At 31.8% G+C, this 26,103-nt stretch overlaps 3 protein-coding genes across 3 annotated transcripts in view; all 3 read right to left on the bottom strand.

Moving 5' to 3' along the window:
- The window catches only part of Dhc16F (Dynein heavy chain at 16F), a 40,558-nt gene extending 26,718 nt beyond the window's left edge, over positions 1-13,840 (bottom strand). The window contains exons 1-25 of the mRNA XM_085206646.1: positions 13,752-13,840; positions 12,573-12,657; positions 12,118-12,205; positions 11,623-11,839; positions 10,734-10,875; positions 10,118-10,357; positions 8,958-9,175; positions 8,546-8,729; positions 7,727-8,298; positions 7,083-7,315; positions 6,604-6,752; positions 6,195-6,323; positions 5,545-5,651; positions 5,134-5,284; positions 4,731-4,940; positions 4,282-4,494; positions 4,005-4,151; positions 3,511-3,687; positions 3,005-3,259; positions 2,554-2,700; positions 1,738-1,991; positions 1,371-1,489; positions 932-1,105; positions 524-683; positions 138-283 (exon numbers count right to left, since the gene is read on the bottom strand). Of these exons, the coding sequence (XP_085062772.1) occupies positions 138-283; positions 524-683; positions 932-1,105; positions 1,371-1,489; positions 1,738-1,991; positions 2,554-2,700; positions 3,005-3,259; positions 3,511-3,687; positions 4,005-4,151; positions 4,282-4,494; positions 4,731-4,940; positions 5,134-5,284; positions 5,545-5,651; positions 6,195-6,323; positions 6,604-6,752; positions 7,083-7,315; positions 7,727-8,298; positions 8,546-8,729; positions 8,958-9,175; positions 10,118-10,357; positions 10,734-10,875; positions 11,623-11,839; positions 12,118-12,205; positions 12,573-12,657; positions 13,752-13,840 (4,606 nt within the window). The remainder of the gene's footprint in view (positions 1-137; positions 284-523; positions 684-931; positions 1,106-1,370; positions 1,490-1,737; positions 1,992-2,553; positions 2,701-3,004; positions 3,260-3,510; positions 3,688-4,004; positions 4,152-4,281; positions 4,495-4,730; positions 4,941-5,133; positions 5,285-5,544; positions 5,652-6,194; positions 6,324-6,603; positions 6,753-7,082; positions 7,316-7,726; positions 8,299-8,545; positions 8,730-8,957; positions 9,176-10,117; positions 10,358-10,733; positions 10,876-11,622; positions 11,840-12,117; positions 12,206-12,572; positions 12,658-13,751) is intronic.
- A 1,703-nt stretch (positions 13,841-15,543) lies between these two features.
- On the bottom strand, positions 15,544-17,823 carry LOC146527201 (uncharacterized). The gene has a single exon (XM_085205699.1). The coding sequence runs from the start codon at positions 16,146-16,148 to the stop codon at positions 15,570-15,572; it is 579 nt and encodes a 192-aa protein (XP_085061825.1). The 5' UTR covers positions 16,149-17,823; the 3' UTR covers positions 15,544-15,569.
- A 130-nt stretch (positions 17,824-17,953) lies between these two features.
- Positions 17,954-22,457, bottom strand: LOC146527200 (catalase-like). Its single transcript, XM_085205698.1, has 2 exons — positions 22,300-22,457; positions 17,954-19,566 (listed from the first exon to the last, which is right to left on the bottom strand). Exons 1-2 carry the CDS (start codon positions 22,354-22,356, stop codon positions 18,100-18,102), a joined length of 1,524 nt encoding a protein of 507 aa, XP_085061824.1. The 5' UTR covers positions 22,357-22,457; the 3' UTR covers positions 17,954-18,099.
- Between the last annotated feature and the right edge of the window lie 3,646 nt (positions 22,458-26,103).

The following is a 26,103-nucleotide window of genomic DNA, read 5'->3' as shown; positions in this document are numbered from 1 at the left end:
AAATTATTGTGTTGTTCAAGTTGTGATGTGTATTTAAGAGTTCTCCGATGTGAAAATAATATTTGGAAACTTGGATTCTTTTTGGATTATTGTCAATGTTTTATAATTAAAAAATAAATAAATTTAAAGTTTTCTACCATAGTCAGGTACCATCATGGAAATGGGACGGAAAAGAGCCTTCAGATTATCAGGCAGTTCAGTGCGGCCAGCATATCCGGGGTTCATAGTAATGAAGGCAGCACACGTACGAACTAGTTTGATCTCCCGACCCTCGAACATGAATCTGAGTTTTACAAAGACTTTTTATGTTATAGTTATATATATGTATCGATGTAACTTTGACCAGAAGAACAGAGAGTTACATCGAAACTATTAAAATCATATAATAAAGCCTCTAGCCTTTTCCGATAAATGGACATCAATTCGAATCAGTTCCCGATATTAGTGCATTAAACCAAACAAACTTTTTAGTTATATAATATCAATATAGATAAATGAAAATAAGTGTTTTCAGAGCACTTGCCTTGTTAACTTAGCGATTTTAGCATTTCTAATAGTGATAAGTTGCTGAGCTATCACAGACAATACTTCTATGTCGATGCGATTGAACTCATCGAAGCAGCACCACGCACCAGATGTAGCAAGCCCTGAGAAGAATCTACCCATCATTTTGTAGTCCAAACCTGAAATGTAAATTGATGTTTTGATATGAATGTAATTGAATGTAATTGATGGCATTAACACATTTGACTGTCAGTCAATTCTATTTAATAAATGAATAATCACGTAGTTCGAGCGGGCGAAGCCACGGGCTGCTAGTATTTCTAAAATTTTACTCTACTTTTCATGACTATGTATGTATAAGAGCGAGATTTTAAACGCTACATATATGTAACCTTAATATTTTCACTTTAAACAAAACACAATTTACCTTCAGAACAATTAAACACCACACACTGTATGGCCAGTGCTTTAGCTAAATCTTTAGTGGTCTCAGTTTTGCCGGTGCCCGCGGGACCTGCGGGGGCCCCACCTAGGTCCAATTGTAGAGCACCCATAAGACATAGGTAGCAGCGATCTGTCAGCGGCGTTATTACAAGCACACCTGGAAAACGTATATAAATTTAATATTTTTTAAATTTTATTATTCAAATAGCATTTTATTATTATTTATTGTCTCCTTGATACTTATTCACTTATTCGAGACAATAAGATATTATACTAAAAATACAAATGCAGTATATCAGAGAAGAACGCCGAAAAAATGTAGGGCATCTAGCAGAAAAAAATATCCGGAATTAGTATTAGTAATATTCAAGGCCGTAGGCCATATAAATATAAAAAAAACTAATAAATAAATAGACAATTACCGCCAGCCCCGAGGTACTCGTGTCCGTATATGTACATAGCGCTCGACATTCTTGCTACACAATTATCTATATCCTCTTCCCAGTAGTACCGAATCATTTTAAGCCATTCAAAGTCATCCCTATTTGATAAAAGTAAATAATAATTTCCAAGCTTGTTTTGTTATCTTTTTCTTTTTTGTGATTAAATCTCTTTAAATATAAGGTACGTAATACTTCTATTACAAAATATTTTGCAAAAAATTATAATTTCTGATATATTTGCACTTAAGATATTGAAGTAGAATTAAATTTCATTTCGATTGATTCGACTTATAAAGTACATATGGATATTTTAAATTAAATTATATTAATTTCTTTTCTTTCTTACTCTTTTTGTACATGTTTTTCCACCATCTGCGTAATAGTATCCCTCGCATGAACATCAACAGTTATAAGAGCGCATAGAACTTTTCGGAATAACGAAGATAGATCTTTTCTTGTTAGAGCAGCAAGATCATTTAGATCGGAAATACATTTTTTTTCATAGTTCAAAAGGCCAGTGTCAATACGTAAAGGCAACTCTAACGCAAAAATCTCATGGACTCCTTTCGCCCACATCATTTGTGATACAGCCAATACAATCTAAGAAAAAAAATATTTATTTATATAAAATTATCTAAATATAATCTATTAGAAAATTATTTTTTTGTTATAATTAATAAAAGAGTAACTTATTTAGAGAATATTTTAGAATATTATATTGTATATATCATTGAGTCGATCAATTTAAGGCTGTTTTATCCCAGACGTTATTGGCAAAAAAACAGGATGAATGGATGGTAGGTCAACGAGATGTACACTGTATAACTTATAAAAGTTGACAAATTTAACTTAGCGGACATATGCACTCATTTTGTGTGTAAAATGAATTACAAATATAGCTTTGTTATAAATTTCTCAATGAAATTCCTATAAAGTTTTACTTTTCAGATTTTTCCCTTTATTTTTATTGTAAGTTCTCACTTCGTGCTGAATGCCATAGCTATAGGTCCACAAGACTTAAATAAATGGTCTTGACAGACAACAAAGTGATCCTATAAGGGTTTCGTTTTCACCTTTTGAACTACGGAACCCTAAATATATTTTCTAAATATGTTCTTTTAGTTTTTAAACTATTATATTGTTATTATAAGTAAATAAAAACCTGATTAGGATGCAGAGCGACCCAATCCACGCGTTCCCTCTGCATATAGTCGCGTAGAGCATACTTCATACAACGCTTAACAGATGCAAACATAGCGTCCTCCACTTTACCCAACCAATCCTCTACATTGCCTCGTGCCTTAAGACCCTGTAAAATATAGAGAAAATTGTTAAAGTTGAAATATACAACACGAACTTCTTGAAAAACAAAATAAAATTTTCAAGATATTTGTCAGGTAGAGCGCTCGCTCTGGAACCTAAAAGACACGCGCTGCAGCCAAATTTTTTAAAATCAAAATTCTTAGTTTTAAATATTACTTAAATAAATTAATTATATTTGCAACGCATTTTTTTATATTGTTTCTTAGAAACTACTAAACAGACAGCTATAAAAAAATATTGCAATATAAACATTAGTATTGAGAGGAGAAAAATAAAGAAAAAAAATATACCTTCCCCAAATTGATTCTCTCTCCTTCTGGTGACAACATGGCTACAATGTCAGTGGTCAAGTCCTCTGTTTTAGCAGTTTTGGCTAATTTCGCTTGTAATGCATCTCTAGTGTTGAAAGACATTTCACGTTCAACTAAAGTGCCATCTTCGGTTATTTCCATCTCACTTTCAGGCAATTTAACACCAAATTCCAATTTCGCGATCGCATCGAAGCATTTCCTCAAATGTGGTTGCACTGCGTGCGGGTTGCGAGTCTGTTGATAACATAAATGTTTTTAACTATATTCTTATTATAATAATCTTCTAGTTAGTCTTCATTATTATATATTTATTTAAAATTTTTGTTTTAATAATTTTATATACAGCGTTGTTTTTCTTGAAAAATGCGGAAGACGTCACCGCGTCTTATAAAATAATGATATTGGATAAAAGATATACATTTTATATCCAATAGTTACAGTTTTACTTTTGACAAAAATATTTAACTGATTACAGTAATATATACCTGTGCTAATATTTCTAGGAGTTCGTCGTTCGATAAAAAGAAGAATCGTGGAAAAGCGACACGTTTAGTCTCTAAATAGGCTTCCAAACATTTCATAATTTGGTCCAGCATTTCGTTGTTTCGAACAAATTCTTCATAAAGTTTTGGTTGAGTAGCCGCAGGCATCGCGAGAGGTACCTTAACATAATATATAAAATAATTCTTTAATAATAATAATAAATTCTTTATTTTGGGAAAAACAGTACAGAAACATAAACTTTGTGTTCGGTAATGAAGGAGTATGCTACATATATTAGATAAATTGTATAGAATTCTTAATAAATAAATTAAATATTCAAAGATTTAGTAACTGCTAATGCAGTAGCGTATATTTTATCTTTGATTTCGTAAATAGATCATTTCTAAGTTAGATTCGAAAAATTAAGATATAGATAGAACCACTACCAATTACTTAATAAACGTAGTTAATTAAAGAGAAATATTGTTTAGAGAACCTTAGCCAACTTGCGCATGATATCTTTCCAAGATTTATCTACAATTGTAAATAATCTCGTCTCATTTGGTAGTTGTCGCTGAATGTCCGGGGCCGAGAATATTACTTCAAGGTAAACCCACGTTTGTTGACATATATACCATTCTTCCTATTAAAAAAATAACTTTTTAACAAACTTAATTCACTAACCATTTAAAAGCAACATTTTTTAATTTTATTAATGAAAATGTTATAATACCATCTTTTTTCAAATATAAAAATATAACTCAAAATTTTACCAAAGTTCTAGAAAACAATTCTAAATTCTTAGCCCATTCTTCTACTCTGCTTCTGATGGGTCCACAATTCCTGGAGCTAAGTATAGTACTAATATGAATATTGCTCTCGTCTACAGCCGCCTGTATCTCATCTAAGCCGCCAAGGACATAAACATCACGGGCATCTTTATGTAAAATAACTGGAAACTCCAGAGTTGCCCATATTTCTTCCACCTATACATATATATAAATACAAAGGATTTTTTAATAAAATTATCTGAACACTTTGGTATCTCTATTATGCATATAGAAATACAGGAATATAAATAATTACATCTGAATATAATTTTGTTCTAGTAGATTAGGCAGAGAAAACCCGACATAATGACACTCCCTCTTCCAATTAGTGTAGAGGTTTAAATACAAACAAATCTAGTTGTGTAAATTTACTTATTCTTTGAAAATGTTACCTTTCTAAGTAAAGCTTCAAGTCCGGCTTCAGAACTCGCCTGTCCAGCCACTTCCATTAATTCCTCAGCATGTTGGAAGGCTTGTAAGTCTTCCAAAACTTTTAGAGTAATGACCATATCTGGAGTGAAACGAGTGTGCAATATATCTTCTATTTTGACCCAGTGGCGTGCTTTTAGAGCTGGATTACGTAGATAAGACATTACCGGCAACTGTCAAAACATTTTTTAAATTAGTTTAATTATAAGAAATGACACAAAAAAAATTATAATCGATTATATTAGTAAGCCGTAGTATGCCGCATATAGCGTATTAGCTTATCTTAATCAACTACGTTTCTTATATTTGCAACGTTAATTTACTCTAAAAAAAATAGTCGAGGTGAATTGAAACAGATATAATTACCTTCTCCTTAATAATATCAATGGTTTCTTTACATCCAGGCACTATTTTATTGGGAGGAAGTCCTTTATCGAGCTGGTTGAATACTTTGCCAAAATTGATAGTTGTTGACTGAATATCGTCCACATTTAATGTGTTGAATGGTAATTCATACCTGTTGGAAATACAAGTATTTTATACATTAGTATTATTTGGCGTTTGAAAAGAATTCAGAGCAGAGTCATACTAAGAAAGTTTAGAACTAATAGTGATGAACTGACGACGAAAAACGCGTCTGTTTGTGTGCATCTGGCATTATAAAATTCAAATACCTTTCAACACATTCGTGTGTAATTTTTAAATTGAAAACGATAGTTTATGTTTATTTTTTATGTTTATGTTTAGTTGATGGATACATTTTAGTGATTACTGTACCATGATTGATAAGAATCATTCCACTCCTTAGCAGATTTCCATAACATTTGCCTCAATTTAACATCTGTTATGGCCTCATCAAGGGTTTCAAGTCTCGAGGGAGGAATCTGTAAAGAATAAACTATTGTATAATCAAAGATAAAGAAGTAAAATAATAACAATAAAGTGCACATCCAATAACTTTCGTAGAAAATGAGAGTTTATTTGTAGACCAAAAAAATAATTAGTTTTTCTTGAAATACAGAGTGTTTTAGTAAGCGCCACTTTAAATGAAACCACAGTTTGGCTGTGCAAACCACAGTTGTTTAACTAGTCTATTAGTTTTTTTTTCTCCCAAAAATCAAAGTATTTTTATTATTTCAAACAATATAAATAATAAAATTATCGTAGTAAAATAAAACAGCATTTGTTAAGGACGACGCACGCACACATTAACCTATCTAAGGGACACCGCCACACACACGACATTCCGCAATCGAGTCGTAGAGATCCCAAGTGTCGAGAAACTCCGTTTCTCATATTTGAATCTCGTGCCGGAAATTTGAGTCTCGAAAATCAACCCCACTTACCAGAGCAACAAATTGACAATAATTATTTTTCTCCAAGTGAGGATCTACAGCCGTGGCGTTTACAATCAGACTTATAAATACCTTAAATATTTTCTGCCATTCACGTATCTGTTTATCTCTGGCTGAAAAAGTCGTCAACTTCTCCATTAGCTCATTAAGAGTTTCCATTACTTTTTCCATATCAGATTTTTCATCATAAAGCCATGTTTGCTGAAATGTGGGTTTAATTATTTACAGTTAATTTATTTTTATAATTAATTTATGGATAAATACCTATATAATACTAATAATTGAAGTAGATCATTTTAAACATGAAAATAAACATATAGTGTCTAATTTAAATCTCATAATATATTGATATGGAACAAAACTTGAGAAACAATTATAATAATTGAATAAAAGAATATAAACCCTTCAAATAAAATACTTAGGCGGTACTAGTCACAACTAACATAGATCTTTATGTGTCGTTAGTATAAACATTACTTACAGAAATGTCATCCCTAAGCTTATTAATATCTAATATGAGCTCCATAATATCTTTCCCAATTTGGCTGGCAAACAAGCCAGCCAGTTTACTTCGCGCTTCGAGTTGAGCGTCAACGTTTGTACGTAGTGTACCGAGAACAACGCTTAAACCTAATAAAAAAGAACAAAATTTTAAAGAAATGTATAAAAATTTAATATAATTTAACATTACCTACGCATTAGTTCCTACGCACCCAGATCCACTCAAGGACGCACCAGCATCAATGCATACGCACATAGAGCGTATCTCAGATATAGTAACATTGAAAAAAAAAATTTACATATTGTAATGGCGCACTATTTTAACTATCATTTTTCTTTACTAATATATGCAATAATAGTTAATTCCAATAATATATGGAAAAACTTAAGTATGCAGATGATTCGCCGATGACCAGTTAAATCCATTGTAAGTATAAGCAATAGTAAATCCTAACACACCTAAGAACTCGTTCATATCATCAGGCGGTATGGCTATGTTGAATTCACCCATCAAGTCATAAAGCTCTCTTAAATATTCTAGTCTCTCTTCCAAATATGCTACTCTACTTTCCATTCCGTCTAATAAACAGTTGAAAGCGACTATTTCACTTGCACTCTCAGGTTCTTTAGTAATATCGTTGTTAAGCGATTCTATGCCTTCGAGAATAGCTTCTATACAATCGTGCCCAATACTGTAAAAATATATATATAAGTCATAAGAAAAAATACAAAGATGCCTAAATGTACAGTAGAAGAATACTTATATTATATTTATAAGCTACGCTGGAAATTCTATATGAGAATAAATGAATTCTGAAACCGTAAGAAGAAGGAAAGGAAGCAGTAGTGGCACAGCATGTGCCTGTGAATGCTACGATTGGGAATTTGAATCCCACTGTAGGCAATGAATTGTTTTAATTTACTCGCTCTGCTATCGAAGCCTACATACATACAACATGATACTAAAATACGCAGTTAAAAAAACTATTGAATTTCTTGTGTCTTTAGGCAAAGAAATATAATTAGTATTTAAAAAAATTGTATTTATATGCAAAAAATAAAAAAAGAAATATAATATAAGAGGGAATATAATTTTAACTAACTCAGGTGTAACATTATTGATAACATCAAACAGTCTTCTCGGCTGCGGTCTAAAAAGTTCCTGGAAGGGGCTGAGATTTAGGAATAGAAGCCCAAGCGGCTGGAAATTAACAACTTCTTCAATCTCATCCATTTGTTTCACTAATTCAGTGCACAATTTTCGAAATTCGTTCACATCTCTTTCATTTTTAATGACATTGATATCGATCTCGTGGGCGTTTTTAAAGTTTTCCATAAATATATTCATACGTTGTAGGAACATCCAAACGTATTCGAAAGCTATTTGTATCGACTGGGATATAAAAACTATATCTTCCATCATAGTTTTATCCTGGTTCATTAAAAAGTAGAGATTCGGCGATTGTCCCGCGGACCACTCAACTTGCTTGCCCATAACAGATGGCTGAACAAAAATCTGTAAAGTGTCCTCGTTCAAGAAATTATGGAATGTCCTGACGTATTCTTCCCAGTAGTCAGTTATTTTTCTCAAGTATTTAGTTACTACTTTTTCGCTGGGATTCAGTTCAACTTGCCCAGACGGTAGGATGTACGCATCCACTTGGAATAGCGCCCACTGTTAGAACAGACATGTTAAATGTGCAAAATATATAAATTAACAGATATAAATTAATTTATTCACCGAAATTATTTAATAGCGAAAGCAACCAAAAAAAATTGTTCAATGTATATTTTTGGAAATATTATTTTGCAATATGATTTTCACTTCGGAGGTTGATAGATATGTCTATTACGATTTGTGACTAGTGAAAATAATTCGGATAAATTTTTATATTAAATATACGTAAATGAATCTGAAATACCTTGCATGTTTCTATCTGTCGTGGCACCACCTCCAAAACCTCGTCCACCACCAAGCCTTCAAGAAGTTCAACGGACGGCGTGTACTGTAAATGGACCCTCAACATGTCAGCCATTTTCATATTAGATCGCTTCGTTAAACGATGAAGCATGTAGTTCGTCATATAATCTATCAGCTTTATAAAACTAAAATTTTAATTTGAAATTATTATATTAAATTATTTTTAACATATTTTCTCTGTATTGGAAATATATAGTCAACTAAACAAGCGATAACTTAAATGTAATAAATGATTTTACTCAAATACATATAGTAAAAAAAATAAAAAAGTATATTACTATTTTGTTATCATAATTATAGTATTTAGGACTATATCTTTTAGGTAGTTTTTTTTTTTAAATATACGAACTTACCAAGCAAGTCGTTCGCAGTATTTTCTCTTATCCGCCTTTTCAGTATAGGACATGCCTCCGGTGGGTTTACCTCTGATCATTTGAAATGGCGTAACATTCCTATCGTCGTATGTGAATCCTTGTTGAAACAATGCAGTATGGCACGCTGCAGTTATCACGTCTAATACTATACATCGAAACTCAATTAACTTGTCGCGAATGTATTCTACACGTTTCATCTGTTGTAATAGACATAGAAATTATAGCATAAAAAAAACACCCATGTAAGTAATTTCGATTTAAAAAACATTCCTTTAGCTGAAAATTTATATATTAAAACTGATTAATAAAAATCTTTTAAATAATAAAAGTAAAAGTTATTTTTTAATGTATTGAAGAAGTAAAGAAGGAAGGTAAATATTATTTTATGTTCAGGGAGCGCTAACAAGAGTATGGTTGGGAAACTTGTCGTGACATATTATTTTGTAAGTATTATAATTATTACGTGTATTATATATAAATAATTATTATAATAAAAATTATTATATGTATTATAATTATTTTAACAGAGGGAGCCTATTGTTAAGATGCCCCGCTCCCCACTTCCCGCCGAATTCTGAAAACTGCATGTTGAGCGGCTCAACACCGAAACGAAGAAATCAAAATATTAAATATTTCATTTCCTTGAGTGGGGGAATCGAACCCATAAGCTGTCGAGTTTACAGTCACAAGAAAATCAAACTATTCGAGTCATTTGTATGCACATTTAACGTAGCAGTTATGGGTTAAGTTCTAATATTTTTTTATACGATGTATTTATGTGATGTATATGTATTTATATGATTTTATATATGTTAGTTATATTATGTATCATTGTACATTAAATAATCGCTTCACCTTCGGTTTCGATTCGACCATTTTAATTGTCGAGTTAATCGTTAAATTGTATTTTTAGAATACTATTATATAATTATAAGTAATTGTGGCCCATTCGAAATAATGATGTATTTGTATTTCCACGGTAGGGTACCAGTTCAAAGCTTGGCGCTTGGCACAAAACCAAGCATGTCATAATAATTGGGCGGAAATGTCAGGAACGGAAGTCTCTTAACGCTACCTTTTGCCTACTCTGCTATATGCGGAATAGGTAAAGCCATAAGATTAAAAATATATATAAATACCTGCACTTCGATGAAGTAAAAGAAAGCCGTGTCCATGTCTCTGGAGACATCGGCAAAACTCTTCATGTACATATCACAGCACATAGCTTGCACGTTCAATAACGCTTTACCTAGTACTGGCGTAAGCGTAAAAAGTCGCTTGGCTATCTTACTCCTCATCTTGCTATATTTGCGGAATAATATGGACTTTCTCCACACGTAAAACGCTTTCCAATAACGATATACACGGAAAAACTTTATCTGAAATTGTAATATTAACGTGTATAAATAAACTGTTTTTAAGCTTTAAATTTAAATTATATCAATTATTATATAAATATAAATTTATTAAAAGGTTTCTAGGGTTAGGACAGAGAGTCTCGATGGCCTCGAGATTATTATTATTATTATATCAATAATATTGATTCAGCTTTTTTTATTTACCTATATATGTGCATAAATAAAATATCTAATTTTTTGTAAAGATATTTTTTTGGGTGTTTAGACACTCCATTTCCGACGCACCGTCCAAATTTCGAGAAATTGCATTTTGAGTTGCGGAACTCAACGCCGCGCTTTGTCTTGTTGTCGCTTATTAGACAACTAAATATAGAAAAATTAAGGAATTGTGCCTTACATCAGTTAGTTGTACAAATATAGTGTATTCCTGTTCCCATTCAGACAATTTAGTAAACACCATTTCATTGGTATAGTGTGTTACACCACAGGCACTTATCGTAAGATAATTCCTTTTGTCTATTTCTTCATATGGAACCACCCTGTTGATAATTGTTGAAATATTAATTTAATTCATATTTTGATAAATTAGGAAAATAAACTAAACTTGCAGGTCTAATTTATGCGTAGCCCATTGATTGTTTTTTTTTTAGCTTCACGCTGTATACCGCATACAATAACCTCACAAAAGGATGTGTTGATTGGCGGCACTCAACGCCGCGCTTTTTGTCTTGTTATCAGAGCGAGGCAATGAAGAAAATAAAAGTCAGACGAGGTCTGCTGTGCCGTTACGGCTGCTTTGTTAATAACTATTACATAATAATATCAAGACGTTCAAAAAGCTAATAAATGAACTTTTATAAATATCATCATTTTAACCACACTAATACACTTTTAATATAGAACATATATTTTGCATATTGTTGGCATAGGGTAGGCAGAGGGAGCCTAGTGTTAAAACACTCCGTTCCCCAATTTTCGCCGAATTTTCGAGGCTTACCGAGGCTGTGTTGAGTTGAATATTAATCCATTTCCCCCCGTGGAAATCCCCACTTTCCCCCGAGTTCTGTAGGCATTGCGTGTTGAGTGGCGGAACTCAACACCGCACTTTGCCTCGACACCAGAGCGAAGAAATGGAAATATAAATGTAAATAAATATTTCATTTTCCTCGAACGGGGATCGAACCCACAACCAGCCGATTTTACAGCCAAACTTTGTGCCCCTGTGCCACGGCTGGTCTCATTAATTTATCATTATTAATCAGCAAATTACTTTAATATAAACTTACTTTAAATAATATGGTGTAAAATATACATTTTGTGGATGTACAGCATATATCATGTATAGAAAACCCAAAGATGGATATTTGCGGACTTGCTCAATGACTTCCTTTTGGGAGGCCACTTCTGGTTTTATTTTTAAAGGATCACTTGTCCCTGCATCATACACTTCAATGCTGCTGGCGGACTCTCTGATAGTAATTTTTTTTATTTTGCCTTTTGAAACTGTAATTTGTAAGAAGAGTTGGACAAACGGTAATTACATTGTGTAAATAAAGTTTAAATTATACATGGTGATTAATGATCATACTTCCCTAAGCGTAATCTCATAATAGTTACAGATTACTTTTTCCAATTAATTAAGACCTACAAATATACAAAAACAAAAACTTGGCTGCGTAACAAACTAAAAAGAAAATAACTTTATCTATTCTAGAGCAATACCGGTAATATTTTATACAATATTAATATATATTAATATAGAAAAAGTAATTTGATCTCACCATTATCTAATTTAATTGGTTCTAATTGGAGTTTACCAATTTTTCTTTCCTTACGGAACCTCTCTTGTTGTGCTTCGGTAAATCCAGTCTGAAAAACATACTCGTATATTAACTTTATTTACATATTAAAAAACATATTGGACTGTTCAGCAAAAGAAGGCTCTTTTAAGATACGACAAGATTGCTTTCAAGCATTGAATTATATATATAGAATTAATTCCAAAACATGCTTTATCTGTGCTGGGTTGTGATTTCGAAGAAATTTGTTTAGTGTCTTTAGTTGTTACTTAAAAGTAATTTACACATGCAAGAAAACTGTTACTGTTTACATAGAAAGTAAAATATCTACTTAAATATCTAATGAGTGTAAAACATAAAGAGAAGGTTATTAATAAATACAATAAAAACAATACTCTTATTTTGTATCATATTACTAACATAAAATAATAAATTACCAAAGGCTCAGGCTCTCCTTCTACATATTCAATACGTTCGACGAGTTTTTTATGCGGTAAATGAAACGGTATATCTCTGGGTTTTCTGAGAAAAATAAGATACGAGAAGTCAGTAAAAAAAATAATACAAATCTCTTAATCTCTAAATCTCTTAAAAAAAAAAGAATACTACATGTGACTGCACTGACTAAACACATTTTGAATTACTATTTATTTATATATTACTTATATTAATTACATTTTATAATATCTATTGTTTATTGGCTTCACTTGACAATCGCTTCTTTTGGTTTAAGAAAATAACGACATTGAAAAATATGCAGTATACTTTGTTTTTATGATAGACTAGCGGATCCGAACGCGGCTACGCCCGCTTGAACTATAACAATATTTATTAAATATATTTATGAAATTATTTTCAGTTTTCAATAGAATTAGTAAGAAAAAAGCTTAAATAATCAAAAAGAATAATAAGTAGAGACATATTATTAAAAAAAATATCTGAGTTATTGAAATGAACCAGCAAAAGAAGTAAAACTAACTAAAGGATATTCTTAATATTAGAAAAAGTACCTAAAGTTTTCCGTGCGCAACATAGATATCGACTCTATGAAATAACTAAACATTTCTCTATATTGAATACGAAAATTTTTGCAAGCGAATTTTTGTGTAGTTTAAATTAAGTATAAACAGCAAAAAATGTAAATGTGAAAATTTATAAAACCGTCAACTTCATCTGCCCGTTCGCGTCGGTCATACTCATACTATACCGCCCGAAGGCTAGGTTATTTCGAATCAGTGACATCTCCTTAATTATTTATTAGAATGTTATACAGTAAACTATAATTTCAATCTAGATAAAATGCTAAAAGTGACTAATAAATTTGTTTTCATAAGGATGAATATCAAAATGTCGCGGTAACGGTCTCGTAGCGACGGTTGTTATTGACATGGCAGAATAAATTGCATGTCAAATTAGAAAATATTTTAATTTATTAGTATATATGTGTAATGTAATATTGTATAGCCTATATAGCTATATAGCACTTCTGAAAAATGCAGCTTTCATATAAATGAAAAACAAAGTAAATCGGACCAGTAGATCCAGATCTTAGCGTTGAAACAAACAAACTCTTCTGCTTTATTATATTAAGTATAGAAGTATAGATTTTGTATTACCTATTATGAAATGTAGGGACATTCTTAACATTTCTTTGTATTGTTTCTATAGCAGGTAGCGTAGTTATTGTTGATTTTCTTTTTTCCATAGTACTATTTTAAAGATAATAAGTAATCACATTTTAGACGTAACACATCAAATAATATTTAAGTGAAATATGTAATTACTGGTTACTTTTTATCACTAATATTAGCAATTAATAACAAAATAATATTTTTATTTATATTAGAATTCAATGTTACCATAGATACGTCAATAAAATATCAATATCAAATTTCAAAATTCAAACCGAGAACGCGGGAAGAGGGATTTGTGCACAGAGTACATATACCCAATCCCAGAGGGCGTGATGACCACAGAACACATTTACTCACTGACACTGACCGTAATGCAAGCGATTTTTTATCTATCGTCAATACAGTAGTAGGTAGTTCGTCCGGCGCTTGTAAAGGAGCAGTGCGCGATAAAATTTAGCTTTAAAATCAAAATTAAAATTTTATTCACATTTAAAATCCCTGCCATGTGAACGTATCCAGGCGAATGCATCTGTTCTATTAAAACTACTTTTTGTCGTAGGGCAAAAAGTCGCCGTGCAAACGAGGGATGACTGTGACAAACGTAGTACAGTACGGATAAACATCATGAAAGAAAAAAAATCCAACGTTTAAACTGTTGACTGAATGTTAATTTTTTTTTATGTTTGGGCTTGAAATATTTATATATACTTCCTTCTTGTATAAAGACTTTTAATATAACAGTGATTGAAAAGTAAATAAGGTTAAGGTTAAACATATATTTTAATTAATTATTATTTGCTATCCTAAAAATAAAAAAAAAATGTCAAAACTTTTAGACCACATCTCAACTCTTGACATTTAAGCATTTCTCGAGTGGGGATCGAACCCACAACCGTCGCGTTACAGTCACACCCTTTTACGTTAGTCCCGCTGCGACACGACGGCCTTTTAAGGAAAACATCTATTGAAAAAAAAAGTGCTCTAAAAAAGCTGCTCGATATTTACAAAAAATTCTCACCAAATAGAGATAATTTTTTTTAAAAGCGACTCGATTGATCTCTCGTCCTAATGTAATTTTTTAAATTGTCGTCTGTTAGTAAAATTAGCTTCACGCTGTCTGGCGCACATTGCAGGATAATAAGAGGGAACCTTGTGTTAAGATACTCCCTCACTTTCCGCCGAATTCAGGAGGCATTGCGTGTTGAGTGGCAGAATGCAACGCTGCGCTTTCCTCGACACTAGAGCAAAGAAATGATAATATTAAAAATTTCATTTCCCCACGCGGGAATTGAAACCACAACCTGTCGCATTTACAGTCACACTTTGTGCCCCTGAGCCACAAATGGCCTCTGTTTGTTGTACTTTTATTAATGAATAATATTGAAATTATTAAATTCAGTTCTTTCCTCTTCCAGTCTTTGATCAATCTTTTTTTAATGTTTTTGTTTGTAAGTAAGCTAAATGATGTAAATATGCAACGACTTTTTTTTCTATTCATTTTAGATTTAACACGTACGCATACGAATGCGTTTTCCAATTTTCATCGCAACCCATGATGAAATATTGTCAATAATATTACGTAGTATAATATATTGAATAATATTATTGTCAATATCATTGTTTGTGTGCGGCTAGCCTATAACAAATTGCATACCACTGAGGAAGAAGATGAAACAGAATTCCTACTACCAACTATTATACTATTTACTAGACTATCGAAAAAAGTTTCCTGAAACCAATAAATCTACTTTGTGGTCAAAATAAACGACAACGATATTTTGTATATGTTTTATTTTATTTTCATTTAAGTAGTTTTGCGCTATTGACTTTTTTATTAAGACGGAGGAAAGTCTTCAAAAAAGAATAGGATCGTGTGCGAGTTCTGTAAGCTACATGTTTTTCAGGGTCTATCGTTGTTGATTTCTCTTCAATACGTCTTGTTCTCGGAGAAATATTCAGTTTCCTGCGTCGTAAGTAACTTCTGGCGCTAGTCTTCACTTCATCTTTACTTTCACCATTTAAAACATTAATTTTAGAAAGTATCTCTTCATTTTGTTTTAAAATACGTTCAGTTACATATTTTAAATGTATCAAGTCTTTATTTAATTTTGGTAATTGAATTTTATTAACAAGTTCAAACTTTTCATTTATTACGTTTATAGCATTAAGTAAAGTTTGAGGATTTCGAAATCCAAGAGTCGTTTTGCCAACAGATGTTTTACAACTAGGACATATCCAGTAATAACCTTTATCACCACTTTCCATACTTAAACAGTTTATTTTATCATTTGTACATTGTAAATGGTATACAGAACCGCATTGATCACATTTGACGCCTTCACTACGACGAAGACATTCATGACAATTTGGACATAACATTTTCAACTGAAAATGGTATGAATTTATTAGTATAATATTAAAATAAAAGCTTGGAACCCTTTTACTTCTAACGATTTGTACTTGTAAAATTACAAAAAAACTGCAGGTATTTCTCTCACATCTAATATCTATAACAATTTTAGCTATACGTACAACTTGTATCTATTTATTATGTCACAATAAAATTGCCGAAGGATATATCATAATTATAAAGGAACAGTTTGTAGAAAGAATATATTTTATTATGTTATTCTAAAGCTATGTTTTTAAATTTTTACCTACAATTATAACGTAGAAATTATAGAAACAAAATATAATTTACCCATATAAGATTTGGTTTTTATTTAGCCATCAATAACTTTTCCAAAAAAGATGTAACATAACAGTACTGAGCCTAAAACGAAGGCAACGGCAAACGTCATAGCATACTTAAATAAAAATCAGGCTCTACAATTTTAGTACAACTGAAAACTTTTGACGTATAATATTATTAAATTCAGAAGTTTATGGCGTATGAACAGTTTAGACCATTCTAGATCTGTTTTTATTTTGTAGCATTATATTTACATAAGTTCGACAATTAACGTTCAGAGGTCGCTTCTAATGTCGCCACAAATTGAATTGAACAATATTATTAAATTTCTTAACTTTACATATTTATAATATAATTATTATATTAACATATAAAATAATATAAAAATATATATAATAAAATAAAATATATATTTACCACAAATAATATTTAACTTGTAAAATAATCAATTATTTACTATCTGTGGTAGCTTACTCTGAATGACTGTATGGTACTCTATAGTTTATTTATGTAATAATTATATTTTCAAATTCAAAATATTTATCACAGTGAGAGTACATTTCTATAATTATTATAATATACTATTCACAATAATATAATAGATATTTTGATATACTATAATGTCTTTAGACAAACAATGCTGCCATTTTTTCTTCTATTGTTATTTTCACGCCCTTGTAATATACTTATATATATTTATATTTATATTTTAATATATTGTTGATTTTTATGGTTCTGAATTAATGTAGTTATATTCTTACCATGATATCTGGGTTATGTACAATAGATATTTTGTTTTATAGACCTTACATTTTTACGTGATTTTTTATAATTACATAATTAATTATCTTTTCCTTTTTCTTTCTTTTTAGCTTATCGGCACTTATCGTTAATAAGCTCTGGGTTTTGTAACATGTAATTTGGACAAAAAAATGTAAAATTTTACATTTAATTGTATTAGACTTTTATAGATTATTTAAAAACCATAATCTATATATATAAAAGGACTTGTCCTCACTGACTGAGGTAAGACGCACGCACAGCCGTAACCGCTGCGCGTAGAAACGTTAAATTTGGACAAAAGTTTACTTTCGTAATCTGGACATCCACTAAGAAGGGATTTTGAAAAATTTTAACCCTAAAGGGGTGAAATAGGGGCTCAAAGTTTGTAAGGAAAAAAATTTAAAACGACACCGATTTTTATAAAATTTGATATTTAGACTCTTAAAAATATTTAATTGAACATATGTTTCATGGTTTTCTAGAATTCACCCCCTAAGGGTGCAAATAAGGGGTTGAAAGTTTGTGTGGAAAAATCTTTAAATCGCTACCGATTTTTATAAAATTTGAAATTTAGACTCTTAAAAATATTTCATTGAACACATGTTTTATGGGTTATTAGAATTCACCCTTGAATATGCAAGCGAAACTGCGCGCGTCCGCTAGTTAAGTTATATTAATGAAACCACTGTTTGTGAATAATTAAAAAAAAAAATTGTAAATTTCTTTATTATTACGTAATAACATTGCTTCTAAAATAATGCCCTCATCATATTATATTGTCCCGAAATAAAAATATTGCATGATTTTATTATAAATTAAATTGTACAAAAATAAAAAACATGCTAATTAATTTGTTTATAGGTTGGCATGGTATTTTTTATATGGTGCAAGGCCTGCAGCCACCTTACTGCCTAAGTCTGAATCAATCTGTGAAAATAATTTTGTGGCGCGTTCTTGAATAAAACCAGCAGCGTCTTTCAAATTACCGACAATATTGACCACAGTGCGTTCCTTCTCGTCGTCGCTAAACACTTTTTTATATAGTATGCTGGCCTGGGAGAAATTATCTTCGGTTTGTCCGCTATCGTATCTGTCAATATCGCCACTAACATTGTATCTTGGTTGCATACGTTGTGCCCGTGGACATTCTCGTGGTCCAGAGAATGAATTTGGGAAATAATTTGGCGCATCTTCCTGGTTTGCTACATTCTGGGGTCCATCGCGCTGGTAATTAGCCACTGTTACGCGGTATGGGCAGTTGACAGGTATTTGGAGGAAATTTGCGCCAAGGCGGTGACGGTGAGTGTCACTGTACGCAAATAAGCGACCCTGTAACATCTTGTCTGGGGAAGGCTCAATGCCAGGTACTAAGTTAGATGGACTAAAGGCTATTTGTTCCACTTCGGCAAAGTAGTTTTTAGGATTCCTGTCTAACACTAATTTGCCCACGGGGATAAGAGGAAATTCAGCATGAGGCCAGATTTTAGTCAGATCAAATGGATTGAACTTACAGCTTTCAGCTTGAGCCATGGTCATAACTTGGATATTAAGTGTCCAAGATGGATAGTCACCTTTCCCAATGGAGTTATAAAGATCTCTTATAGAATAGTCAGGGTCGGATGAGGCGAGCTCAGCAGCTTTGCTTACTGGCATGTTTTTGATGCCTTGATTGCTCTTATAGTGGAATTTCACCCAGTGTGCCACTCCTTGAGCATTGACAAGTTTGAAAGTATGAGAACCATAACCGTTCATAAATCTATAACCATCAGGGATACCTCTGTCACCAAACAAATAAAGGAGTTGATGCATTGTTTCGGGTCTCAGTGTCATAAAGTCCCAAAACATATCAGCATCTTTTAAGTGCGTAGCAGGATTTCGTTTTTGAGTGTGAATGAAACTTGGGAATAAAGTAGGATCCCTTATAAAGAAAATAGGAGTATTATTTCCTACAAGATCCCAAATTCCATCATCAGTGTAGAATTTAACTGCAAATCCACGAGGATCGCGTACAGTATCAGCTGATCCACTTTCTCCACCCACAGTTGAAAATCTAACAGCAATGGGGGTTCTTTTGCCAATAGATTCAAAAACTTTGGCCGCTGAATATTTAGAAATGTCATGAGTTACTTCAAAATATCCGAAAGCACCGGCCCCTTTTGCATGTACTACTCTTTCTGGAATCCGTTCCCTATCAAAAGAGGATATCACATCCAAAAATTGAGCATCTTGCAACAGAGCAGGTCCATTTTTTCCCACTGTCTGGATAGCAGTTTTGACTCCTACTGGTGCACCATATTTGGTAGTAATAGGACCGGGTGAACCCTGAAATTAATTACAATATATTACAAGAGGAATAAAGACTAGCTAATACCTAAAGACTTATTTATAACATTTATAAATTTTTCACTCGTGGGTCAGGCAGTAATCGGTTTTATTTCACGGATAGGATAGACAAGGAACTTTAAATGTATAATATAAATAAAATTAAGACTATTTTATTTAAAAATGAGTAAGGTCAGATTTAAAGATCAGTGAACATTAAATAAAAATTTTGTATAGAAATTTATATTTATAGGAAGGGGAAACATAGTGATAACACACTCCGTTCCCCACTTTCCGACAAATCTTAGAGGCATTGCGTGTTGAGTGGCGGAACTCTACGCCGCGTTTTTGAATCGATACCAGAGCGAAGAAACGGAAATATACATTAAGTAAATATTTCGTTTTGTCCAATGGGGATCGAACCCACAACCGTCGCGTTACAGTCACACCCTTGTGCCGCTGCGCCAGGACCGTCTATATATAGATATTAAAGGACGTAGAAAGTTATTTTGTCGCTTGCGGCCAGTTGGAAAATAATCTTTCTTTTGTTCGTGCTGTGGTGGTGTGGTCGAAACGTAAAGTTTGATAAAAATTATATGATGATAAATGAAAGAAAAATTATATTGCATTAAAATAAACGTAGACTCTCACAAATAGCCAGGAAATTAGGAAATGATGATGTGCATTCGGTTAACTTTTGAAAACGGGTATTTTAGGACACCCTAAGGTGAATAAAAAATCTACTTGGGTACTTGGTGAATGTTGCCAAAGAGTAACATACGAGTACTGGTTGGTACGTAAAGGTAGTTATTAAAAAAAACATAATAATAAAAGATACAAAATTACTATTAATATTACTTTCAGAATTAGCCGTATAAGCCGCACCACAAATAATTATTTAATTTTAAAACTAACCTATAAACGGACTTGCATATTTTCAAAAATTTAATTGAATATTGGTGGTTGGTACCTATGTGTAAATAATTTATAATTGTAGTAACTATATGTGTAATCGTATTTGAATTGTAGTTGACTTTGGAAATAACAATTCGGTCAATGAATTAATATTAAGTAATAGTTAAAATTAATTCATTGTCTTATTTGCATTACAATAGGTATTGTATTTTAGATATCAATGATTTGATAACGGTTCCTTTATTATTATATATTAACTGAATCTAAACGGTTGTGGGTTGTGTCGAACCTCACTCGAGGAAATGATGATGATGATGATAATTCCATTTCTTCGCTCTGGTCTTGAGGCAAAACGCGGCATTAAGTGCCACCACTCAACACGCAATGCCTTTAGAATTCGGCGGAAAGTGGGGAACGAAATGTCTTAACACTAGGTTCCTTCTGCCTACCCTTCTGTGTGCGGGATACAACGGGGAGCTAATTTAGATTTTTTTAAGTAATTGAAACTAGAAGATTGAACTAAAATAAGTTTCATTATTCATAATACGTTTGCAATTTGTTTTTCAACACACCAATGGCCAACATTACTACATATCGTACTATTACGTCTTAGGTACGCCTACCATTTACTAGGAAAACTATTCAAAATTTTAAATTCAATGAAATTTTGGCAAATAAGTAAGTCTCTACATAAAACACAATTCGTATACATGAACTTATGCCCTTCCAAGTTCCGTACGCGACTCAATTTGTTTTTGAATTTATTCATTTTAAACTATTTTGTACCGTAACTGTAAGTGACAGTTGTGTAATATTATTAATTGAAATTGATCCCAACACCTTCTATTAATTAATGACTAGAATAATTACCGAAATTTTAAAACATAAAAATAATACCTAGGTAATACAATAAAACTATAATTTATATGAAGCAGCTGCTGTTTATACTCGTATTTTTATAATAACCTTAGTTATAAAATATATTTTATTGATACCTCTTTAAATTCTTAGCTCTGTGGTCACAATCAGGGCCAGCGCTCAAAGAGTTTACAATTTTCGGATAGTTTATTATTTCGCGAGTAAAATTATGAAATATCGGTGTATATAATCTTACGGTGACATATATTTGAAAATGTTATTGTTGGAAATATATCGTAAATCGTGAAATACATTTATATTATCAACTGCCGAGGCAAGCGACGTTATAATAATTAATTACAATTATAAAATTAAATAGATAATAATAATAATCAATGAGGCCAGTCGTCGTGCTGAGGCACAAAGTGGAACTGTAGACGCGACTGGTTGTGGGTTCGATCCCCACTCGAGGAAATGAAATATTTAAATTTATATTTCCATTTCTTCGCTCTGATCTCGAGGTAAAGAAGCAAAATGGAAAACGAAGTGTCTTAACACTAGGTTCCCTATGCCTACCCTGTTGCGGGATACAGTGTGAAGCTGATTTTTTTTTCTTTAGTAATAATCAAAAATATAATTGAATGTTAAATTCGCAGGGCATAAATTTGGACAGAGACAAAGAATAGTTTTGGTAACTGGAACTATATTTATAATAAATGCATTTACTTAAAAACATGAACATATTTATAGGTATCTCATTTATCTAAATATTTCAACAAAATAACACATTATCGTAATCATAACATGATAGTAAACGTACAGTTGATAAAAAATGGCAAAGTTCATAGCAAACTAAAGATATATTATTAACACATTGTATTATTTTTAGGATGATTTAATCAACAAATTATACCTAGAAAAGTAATAAAATAGATTTATTAGAGAATAAAACCATTTTACCTTAACAGATTTTTTGTAGTTGACTAGTTGGTCAGAGGCGGGATCTCTCGAAGCCATTTTTCCAACAAAAATTGTGTTCCCGGTAAACGGAGCGACACACTGGACGCGTACCGTGATCACAAATACATGAGAATAGCTTAATCGATCATTTATATAGAGTCGGTCGCGATAAAGAAATATTTACCATGTTTTGTACTTTACTGCATTGATTGACCTATCGGAAAGATATTGTTTCGATAATACGTAATATATAGATAAGCGAAAATTTATAAAAAAACAATTTGGACCTCAAAGATTAAGATAAAATAATTAAGAACATATCTGGCATTTTTTTGTTGCTGCTTGTAATAATATCTACAATATTTTTATATAATTTCTTTGTTCATACCATAAAATGATTTAATTATACCCCTTGATCAAATAAGATGTAAAAACATTTTTTCTATTTTCCATGTACACTGTGGTAAAATTTTGAATAAATAAACCAGCTAAGTGCGAGTCGCACTCGCCCACCGAGGGTTCTGAACGAATTTCAGGATTGTAGAAGTAAGTATATATAAAAATTCAAGTTTGCCGGCGTTTGCACCGATTTTGTATGAAATGAACTATAAATATTAGTTTGTAATTATTTTTTTCTATGAAACACATATAAATTTTCATTTTTCGGACTTTTTCCTTTATGTGTGTTGTAAATTCTAACTTCGTGCCAAATTTGATAACTGTAGGTCACGGGAAATACTCAATGGGTTTTGATTACGTGGCAAATTTCATGCATAGTGCAACAAGAACGATGCATTTTAAATACTTGTATCTTTTAATTACATTAACTTAGAAGTTTTATTCGGTGCTCTAACGGACCGTCGACCTGAAATTAATTGATATTAATTTCGGATATCTCTACGCAATCTTCATATAAATTGTCTTCACAGGCGGATAATAACGTGATCCTACAAGGGTTCCATTTGACATACGGAACCCTAAAAAATTAGCTGTAGTTAACCTAATAATCATCTTACCATATAAATCTGTAAATATAGATAAAAAAGTAATAGTAATCTTTGTAAAAATCACTAAAAGGAAAGGGCGAGAAAAAACAAGTGTATTTAATATTAATAAACTATTGTCTATTTTTATCGTTTCCAGGAGGATAATGATAACAAAGAGATAAAGAGATTATTAAAAAAAAATAAGAACATGCATTCCATTAAAATTACATAAGCGTTTATATATTACAATGTTAAAAAATATGATAACAAAAAAATATTTATAAATACTAAATAGCATTTAACATTGTTATCACAAATTCGGTTTTAAGTGTATTTGAATAATGATACATCACATTAATCTTTACAGATTACCTAGTAACATAGATTATATTTGTCGATAAAGAGAAAGACCATTAGGGGCCTAATTACTAAACGCGCTTATTTATTCAACCAAATATAGATAGTATTCTATATGTTTAATAATTTTCAAATGTAATTATATTTTAGTCATTAATGGAGAAAAATAATAATAATTAAAACAAAGTTTACCAGTACAGGGGGACCGCTCTCGTGTCAAGGCAAAAAGCGGCATTGACTTCTGCCACTCAATGCCTCCAGAATTCGGGGGAACGGAATGTCTTAACACGAGGTTCCCTCTCCTCCTACCCTGCTGAGTGCAGGATCCAGCGTGAAGCTGATTTTTTTCTATAATATCTATCTACTTACAGCGCACGTATAGTGACGTAAAGTACCTATGTTTTTTTTTAAATAAATTGATATAATAAATAAAAGGTAAAATAATTATTGTTTATTCATAAATATTTAAAAAAAACGATTGTTCATCGTAGAGCGGATGACAATATATTGTAATATAAATACACTGATAATTACGTACATATTATCTCTTGGAGTTATTACTTGCTGTTACAATAACAACATACGGCTAATAAAATAATTTCTTGAATTAAATGATAGCTTATGTCAATTTCTCACTTCATATTGGTTGGGATATATTCAAAATCGATATCCAAAACAAAACAAAAACCTCTCGTTATATACCTCTACCTACATCAAAGACGAAGAAGATAGAAGACTAGCACTAATGGCATCAAAATCGCACTCGTGCAAAGCAGGAACGTCTGGGTAGTAATTGGTAAAATGGCTACATTGTACCTACTATAATCTTTAATTACAATTTTTAAAGTTATCGTACAATATATATTTTCTTTAGACATACCTGATGGTTGTCAATCCCCATAGTGATGACGGTTCTGTTTCTGAATAATAAATACCTGAAATCTTTTTCTTTCTTTCACACTTTATCAGCTAGAGAGAAAGCAGTGTCACACGTCACTGTCTCTGCACGTGCACACCTCTTTTGCCTCGTCCATTGTCAAATTCTACCTCTGGCGCTCTTACTACTTAGTTTTACTTAATTTTTTTTGCTATTCTTAATATTATCATACCTTCGACGTCACGGCCTGATAATAGCACTGCATTATGTATGGCCAAACGTGCAGTATTTAATACTGATGATTCACCGTCTCAGCAATGCAGCTGAGGCACCATCGAATCTGTTACCACATTGTGCAGTTTGGTGACATATCAGTACAAAAGTTGTGTTAGACCCATCCTCTTCTACGATTGTATAGGGTTCGCGCACACAAAGCTAGTGCTCTTACGTACTTTGGTTGCCGCTGTAGCGCTACTTTGAGAGCGCAGCCTCGCACGCGAATCCCCATTATCGTAATACAACGTAATTATACCTTCCTTAAATGGAAATTTGACAATGTAATAGAACCTAAAACAATTATATTTAATTTTTTGTCTGTTTGTCTGTGCGTTTGTGCACACTTAGGCATATAATAAACAGCTTAACCGATTTAAAGTATTTTTTCACTATCTATATATATAAAAGGACTTGTCCTCACTGACTGAGGTAAGACGCACGCACAGCCGTAACCGCTGTGCGTAGAGACGTGGAATTTGGACAGATGATTACTTTCGTAATCTGGACATCCACTAAGAAGGGATTTTGAAAAATTTTAACTCTAAAGGGACGAAATAGAGGTTGAAAGTTTGTATGGAAAAAAAATTAAACCAGCACCGATTTTTATAAAATTTGAAATTCAGACTCTTAAATATATTTAATTAAACACGTGTTTCATGGTTTTTTTGAATTCAAACTCTTAGGGTGCAAATAAGCAAGCGAAACTGCGCGCGCCCACTAGTTATGTATATTTTGGCAAACTTCCATGAACATTTATTATTTCAATCGGTTAATAAAAAAGTTATATCAATATAAAATATTTTGTTCGACTAAATTGCGGTTAAATAACTGTTTTATTGCATTAGCTGAAACTTTGGTTTTTTGTATAGATACAAATATTATCTACAAGCCAATAATGTTATAAAAACACAAAAAAATCCCGGTTACAGATAAGTAATTGTGTATATTAAGCGGTTGCTAGTAAACATTATGTAGAGCACCTTATATTCAATGAACCTATCCATTTTTGACATTTTTACAATTTAAATAAGATAATTACTTATACATGTATTTGCGTTTCTTACATATAAAAGTGTGTAGGTATATATTATTCAGGTACATACTTCAATTATATATAAATGTGCTAACATGTATCTCGATATATAATTGGACGGCCTCAACCTAGTTAAAGGCCAGAATTTTACTTAAACTAGCCCCGCACCTTACAGCAGGTTCCTAAACCAGTTCTCGTCGCAAGACTAACTAGTGTAAATTCATTTGTTTCACATGTCAGCTTTAAGCAGCTAAAAATACAGCCATTTTAAAGCA

The sequence above is a fragment of the Heliconius melpomene genome, chromosome 21 (assembly GCF_056956725.1).
Source record: "Heliconius melpomene rosina isolate 202511_hmr_F chromosome 21, ASM5695672v1, whole genome shotgun sequence".
NCBI lineage: Eukaryota > Metazoa > Arthropoda > Insecta > Lepidoptera > Nymphalidae > Heliconius > Heliconius melpomene.
This window is presented reverse-complemented; position numbering and strand designations above follow the sequence as displayed.

Bases quoted from the DNA above. Each gene is read 5' to 3' on its own strand.
- LOC146527201 (XM_085205699.1), bottom strand. From the start codon at position 16,148: ATGTTATGTCCAAATTGTCATGAATGTCTTCGTCGTAGTGAAGGCGTC.
- LOC146527200 (XM_085205698.1), bottom strand. From the start codon at position 22,356: ATGGCTTCGAGAGATCCCGCCTCTGACCAACTAGTCAACTACAAAAAA. The intron at 19,567-22,299 runs GTAAAATGGTTT...AATTAATTTCAG, and splicing joins ACTACAAAAAATCTGTTAAG to GGTTCACCCGGTCCTATTAC.